Source organism: Esox lucius, chromosome 13 (assembly GCF_011004845.1).
Source record: "Esox lucius isolate fEsoLuc1 chromosome 13, fEsoLuc1.pri, whole genome shotgun sequence".
In the NCBI taxonomy this organism is placed as follows: Eukaryota; Metazoa; Chordata; class Actinopteri; order Esociformes; family Esocidae; genus Esox; species Esox lucius.
Window position 1 is genome coordinate 20,650,976 of NC_047581.1, and position 7,209 is coordinate 20,658,184.

Consider the following 7,209-nt stretch of genomic DNA (forward strand, 5'->3'; position numbering starts at 1 on the left):
ACTTGCTAAAAAAAAAACTTTCCCAGGGACAAACAAAAACATAGGTTGAACAAGGACTAAACAGCAAACAATTGATTAGACAACACCAAACAAAACACCACAGTAATACATACTGACATGAAACAAGACAAAGTGAGATGTATTTGCTAAACTAAGTGACGTATGAATGAACAATGTGTCTGTCAATCAAAAAAGGTGTGTATCTCAAGAGTGTCTATGTCCATGTGGGGGGAAGCCAAAGAATCTCTCTGTGAGAACCAACTGACTGGGTTTTTAAACCAGGGATGTGTGATGTGATTGGGTAATGGAAAAAGGAACAGGTTGTGCAATTAGGAGGGGTGTCCACTGATTGGTCCACCTCAGCAGTCAGGCGATGCACTCATGACTGCCAGGTTGGAAACACCAACTAGCACAATCAGGAACATAAGGGACACCTGGGGAGGCAGGAGGGGAAAAAACACAAAAGCACATACAAGATACCTGCATGCGTAACACAGATAATGTTTTTATTTACAACATATTTTTTCACATTTACAAATCCTATTTTTACTTGTGAGTTGTGATGAATATACGCACAGATTTTCTATATATTTAATCCATGCAAACTATAAATGTCACAGCAAAGTATTTAAACAGTGTCTAATCATTCAACACCTCATTACATTCCCAATATTACTAGTACAGACCAGACCATCCTTGATAGAATGCTGCCATCCTTGTAATTCGTCTTTAGCCCAAGTTCTCCCAAACACCTAATACCCAAAGGCCATTATACACAGTCTTGAAAACTGGCCACACACACACTACAGTATATCAACCATCATTAATACATACCAAACAATGTCTTTAAATATACATTAGCACTACGGTTCATGCATATTGTGCATTAAGTCCATTAATGAGTGACAAAATTCCCTAGGGCACCGAAAAGGCTAGATGGGGCTCCCCCGTAGTACATATTAAATCCCTTCTTTTCGTCTTTATGCCAGTGAAGACATCTCCTCATCCTCCTCTCTGTTCTCCTCTATATGAGGGTCTTGTGCAAGAGAGTTCAGTTCCATCTTTCCCTTACATATGCTGATGACAGGGCATATGCAGCTGTTTAAGACAGACAGGGCATTTGCTGGAGGCAATGCGTATATGAACCAGACTCTGTTGCTCCCCACTTGCAACACCGTGAGGCAGATGACAGGAGCCCAGCAAAGGAAATGGGCAACCGTCACAGGTCGAATCAGAGAGTTCACTTGGTAGCTTCGCCTGTTGTTCGTGCAGCAGCAACTGAGCCAGGTCACACCCAGAGGGAGCAGCAGCCCGAAAATGAAGCGAGAGAATACAACTGCCATCATTCTATCCTTTCCCCCTTTAAAGATCTGGAGATGTTCAATGTAATCATATTTGTCGAGGCAGGCACATCCATCAGCAGTGTACTGAACCTCCCTGGACAGTAACGAAGGGGTGCTCAGTATGGCCCCAGCAATCCAGGATAGCAGGACCATGTTTGTGGACATGTGGTGATCACAGCAGACTGGGACATAACAACACACATTCCAGAAGGTGATCATTAAAGAGGCGGAGAACATGTTCATGGAAATAACATAGGACCCCAGCTTGCAGACAACATTTCCAAATGTCCAGGAGAAGTAGTTCCAGGCAGTGATCAGGTAGATTGGGGTGAAGAGGCATAATACAAGGTGGGTAACAGCCAGGCCCATGATCAACGTCGACTGACTCAGTTTCTCGTTAGATCTGCATTTCACAGTCATAAAAATGACAGCAGAGTTGAGCAGTAGACCCAGGCAAATGGTGGCTGAGTACACTGCCACATACATGAATCTAATGCCAGTCCTCATCTGATACGTCTTATAAAGGACTGGGGACTGGCTCGGTATTTCCACTGAATCATTGTAGTCATATTCAACTGTGCTGAGAAAGTCCACCATGATTTCTGTTCACTGTAAAAAATAAAAATAAAAAAAAGGAAAAAAAAGAATGTTATGATCAGTCCACATCTTGTGTCTACATGATAACAAACTAACATAAATACGGCAAAATCAAGGAATAACAATTTAAAATAAGGTAACATTTGCAAAGGTTTAATAAAGTGAATAATTACCTAATTAAAGATTAGTAAATCATTTTTATATCCATGAGTAACTATCAATAATCTGTTAGATCACATTAGTCCAAGAATGGCAATAACTGATTGGCGCTAGTGTCTTGGCCCACAATACCCTGATGTCCTAGATAAATGATACACCTTTAATAATTTTAAGTTAGAATATTCAAAACATGTGAAACAAAAGTGGTTTCTTCTCTCCAGCTTTAATGGTTCTAAATATACTGTATAAGGCTTAATTAACAGTAATTATGAAAACATATGCTATTTTCAATAATTATAAATTATAAAAAACACGTATAATTGTAAGTTGGGATAGCCCAACCATGTGACTAATGTGACCATTGGTATTCAAAGTTGGGTTCAACTGATTTTACAGAAAATCTGAATATTAATTATTGTATGTATATGGGACTAAAACCCCCTTGTTGAGAAACTCATTGCTTGCCTAAAATCTGCCATTTTCCTAAAGACTTTGTTCAGTGGTAAGGTGACTTTCATCTGTTTCAGTATTTAGACACGAGAGACTGCAATGTTGTATGGTATTAGTAGTTTACTTTTCCCCCTCACTCCAAAAGGGACACAGCGTTTTACCCTTGACTTTTTTCAATGTGCATTCTTTTGTTTTTAAAGAGATATCTAATCTTGTAAATTAATCATTCACTTGAAAGCTTTGGGTACTTATTCTTCATTGTGAATGACCATAACCAGTATGTTTTGGAAATGGTTATGCAACAAAATCATACACTGCATGGACAATTATTAGGGAAGTGAGTATTCTGATCGTATCATTATTTCTATGCACATTTTCCAACTCCAAATAAACTTCAATGCTCATTGGATTGAATTATTTTCAGGTGATACGTAATTATTAGGCAGTTTAATTACCTCAGGTAAAATGTGCAAAAAAAGAGATTTAACTGATACTGAAAGTCAAAAATTGTAAAATGCCTTTCAGACGGATGCAACATTCTTGTAATAGCTAAACTATTGATTCGTGGTCACCAGACAATCAAATGTTTTGTTGCGAATAGTCAACTGGAGTGCAAAAAATGCATGGAGAAGAAAAGACGCAAATGAACTGCAAAAGACTTGAGAAGATTTAAACGTGAAGCTACCAGGAACTCATTATCCTCCAGCGCCACCATATTACAGGACTGCAACCTACCTGGAGTGTCCAGAAGTACAAGGTATCAAATGCTCAGAGACATGGCCATGGTCAAGAAGGCTGAAAGAAGACCACCGCTGATTAAGATTCACAAGTTGAAGCGTATAGATTGAGCAAAGAAATACCTGAAGATAGATTTTTTTGACAGATGAAATAAGAGTGACTCTTGATGGACAGGATGGACGGGCCTGTGGGTGGATCACTAATGGACATGGCACCACTTTGAGTCAGCCACCAGCAAGGTGGAGGAGGGGTACTGGTATGGGCTGCTATCATTAAAGATGAGGTAGTTGGACGTTTTTGGGTTGAAGATGGACTGAAACTCAATGCCCATACCAACTGCCAGTTTCTGGAAGATACAGTGGGGAGAACCAGTATTTGATACACTGCCGATTTTGCAGGTTTTCCTACTTACAAAGCAAGATAATTTTTTATCATAGGTACTCTTCAACTGTGAGTGACGGAACTTAAACAAAAATCCAGAAAATCACATTGTATGATTTTTAAGTAATTAATTAGCATTTTATTGCATGACATAAGTATAGATGCAAGTATGATACATCAGGAAAGCAGAACTTAATATTTAGTACAGAAACATTTGTTTGCAATTTCAGAGATCATATGTTTCCTGTAGTTCTTGACCAGGTTTGCACACACTGCAGCAGGGATTCTGGCCCACTCCTCCATACAGACCTTCTCCAGATCCTTCAGGTTTCAGGGCTTTCGCTGGACAATACAGACTTTCAGCTCCCTCCAAAGATTTTCTATTGGGTTCAGATCTGGAGACTGGCTAGGCCACTCCAGGACCTTGAGATGCTTCTTACGGAGCCACTCCTTAGTTGCCCTGGCTGTGTGTTTCGGGTCATTGTCATGCTGGAAGACCCAGCCACGACCCCATCTTCAATGCTCTTACTGAGGGAAGGTGGTTGTTGGCCAAGATCTCTTGATAAATGGCACCATCCATCCTCCCCTCAATACGGTGCAGTCGTCCTGTCCCCTTTGCAGAAAAGCATCCCCAAAGAATGATCTTTCCACCTCCACGCTTCACGGTTGGGATGGTGTTCTTGGGGTTGTACTCATCCTTCTTCTTCCTCCAAACACGGCGAATTATTTAGTTAATCACTAAATGAGGTAACTAAGCCAAACATTCTTCAGCTTAGCAAGCTAAACCTTTTCCCATTCAAAGTCAATGGTATTAGGAATTCAACCATATCATTTTGGCCACTGCGTGTTGCATGTGATGCTAGAGGAAGAGGATTTTAGCTGTCACTCAGGTGGCTTGCAAGCTCAAGGCAAGGTGGTTAATGCAGGGTGACTAACCTTAGGTGGCTAACGCAATGTGGCTAAAGCAGGGTGGTTAACACTAGGTGGCTAACACTAGGTGGCTAACGATAGGTGGGTAAAGCAAGGTGGGTAACGCTAGGTGGCTAACACAAGATGGCTAATGCACGCACTCCTCCCTCCACGCTATCACACACACATTACATTCTCTCTTCACACACAATACACACTCTTCTCCTCCCACTCCTCAACAAGACCCACTCTTTGCTCCACACACATATTCCTACTCTACCCTCTACTCCAAATACACTTTCTCTTCTCTCTCTTTACACACTCTTTTATATCTCCACATAAAATCACACACACATTCTCCTATCACTCAGCATAAAGACATTCCTATTTTCACTCAAGAAACCTGACTCCTCCCCCACAAACACTATGTCCCATATCTCTACACATAACACATACACACATGGTTTTTGCCAGACCGCGTAAGCGAAGCCGGTCAAGAAGAGCAATTGTCTCTTACTGAGTAAGTGAGGGAGTGATAAGCTATCCCTTGTTAAATAGCATAGTATGGTTAGAGATGCAGACTGCCATGCAGCTGACCACTATTTCAGCCTCGCTGTAGACAAAACAAGTTTTGTATTAAGATTTGTTCAGAATAGAATAGAATAATTTGCTGGAATAATTGTATTACATGACCCCTTTTATACTGTTATTGTTTTCCAAAGAAAGGAACCAGCCATGGAGTGATTGGAGTCATTGATTTCGCTATAAGTAAGCTGTATAGCTATTAGCTAGCCATCTATAGTTATCTTTGTACAACAGTACAGTTTAGCTCCATTACAAACGTTTTGTTGCCCACTTTATCTCAGCAAAATTGTAATGACTGGGGTAAAATTTACATTTGGAGAGGATAGAGAGCTCTGGGGCCAACCTGTAGCCCCTGTGGTGTAGTTGGGACATCCCTGTTCTTCAATAGTCTAACCCTAGATGTTCCAAATATTGTACTTCTGAAATGTATATCCACTCTGTAATCTCATGATTCTCATCTATTTAGGAGAAGTATTGTTTTACGTGACCCTTATATACTGTTATTGTTATTCTCTTCATACACAAAAGGCCTATATCTCTCAAATATTGTTCACAAATCTGTCTAAATCTGTGTTATTGAGCACTTCTTCTTTGCCGAGATAATCCATCCGCCTCACAGGTGTGGCATATCAAGATGTTGATTAGACTGCATAATTATTGCACAGGTGTGCCTTAGGCTGTATATCCACTCTGTACATTTCACCCTTCACACAACAATATATATCCCGTCTGTAATACCATGATTCTCATGTTTAGGAGAAGAATAGTTTTACGTGACCCTTATATACTGTTATTGTTTTCCAAAGACACAAATCAGCCATGGAGTGATTGGAGTCATTGTTTTCGTTATAAGTAGGCTGTATAGCTATAAGCTATATAGTCTCTGTGCAAGGGTACTCTTTAGTTCCGTTAATAAATGTTCTTTTGTCCACGTTATTTCAGCAAAAATGTAATGGCTGAGGTAAAAGTTGCATTCTGCTGTTTAAATAGTGTAATGATTACAGACAGTCTGCCACATAGAAAACCAGGGATTGAAACCTGCCTGCGACAACAATATTCATCCCTCCTAATCGACTGAACTAGGATTGCCTGGTTCCTTTTCTGGTTTCAAGGTCTTTTTGTTTTGTTTTGATTTCCTCTCCTTCGATTGGACATCCTGACTACTAGCGGCATTGGACATTTTTAAATATCAAAAAATGTCTCTAGTGAGAGAATGCAGTGAGATGCTTCCTGTGCCCCACTTGGCCCCCTGAAACGATGATTGCCGCTATAATTGTTTTAGATTCTGTCTCTCACAGTTGAAGTGTACCTATGATAAAAATTACAGACCTCTGAATGCTTTGTAAGTAGGAAAACCTGCAAAATCGGCAGTGTATCAAATACTTGTTCTCCCCACTGTACTTTCTTCAGGCAGTGGTACAGAAAGAGGTCCTCAACATTCAATAAGGCCATGATCTTTATGCAGGACAATGCTCTATCATAGGCATCCAAGTACTCCACTATTGGCTAGAAAGCAAGGGCCTCAAAGATGCCCAAATAATGACCTGGCCCCCTTCCTCACCTAAATTAAATCCTATTGAGAATTTGTGGGCCCTTCTCAAACGTGAGATTTACAGTCAGACAATGCACCTCTTTGAACAGCATTAGGGAGGCTATGGTTGCTGCTTCAGCAAAAGTTGGTCATGAACAGATCAAGAAACTGACAGACTCCGTGGATGGAAGACTCATGGCAGTTATTGAAAAGAAGGGGGGCTATATTGGTCACACAATATTTTTGAGATGTTTTCATTTGTGTTTTTTGTTACACTTATTTAAAAATTGAGAATTAACAAGCAAGTTGGGAGAAATTATTTTTGTAATTTAGTTACCTAATAATTCTGCACACCAATTGTTGCCTAATAATTCTGCACACTTATACCTTTCCCTGAGAAAGATCAATACTTACTTCATGAATGTACAGTGGATTGAGCACTTCTTCTTTGCCGAGATAATCCATCCGCCTCACAGGTGTGGCATAACAAGATGCTGATTAGACTGCATAATTATT

At 40.1% G+C, this 7,209-nt stretch overlaps 1 protein-coding gene across 1 annotated transcript; it reads right to left on the reverse strand.

Moving 5' to 3' along the window:
- Nucleotides 1-588: 588 nt before the first annotated feature.
- LOC105025601 (G-protein coupled receptor 1) lies at nt 589-1,970 on the reverse strand. Its single transcript, XM_034296352.1, has one exon. The coding sequence runs from the start codon at nt 1,938-1,940 to the stop codon at nt 981-983; it is 960 nt and encodes a 319-aa protein (XP_034152243.1). The 5' UTR covers nt 1,941-1,970; the 3' UTR covers nt 589-980.
- Nucleotides 1,971-7,209: the final 5,239 nt, after the last annotated feature.

Bases quoted from the DNA above. Each gene is read 5' to 3' on its own strand.
- LOC105025601 (XM_034296352.1), bottom strand. From the start codon at position 1,940: ATGGTGGACTTTCTCAGCACAGTTGAATATGACTACAATGATTCAGTG.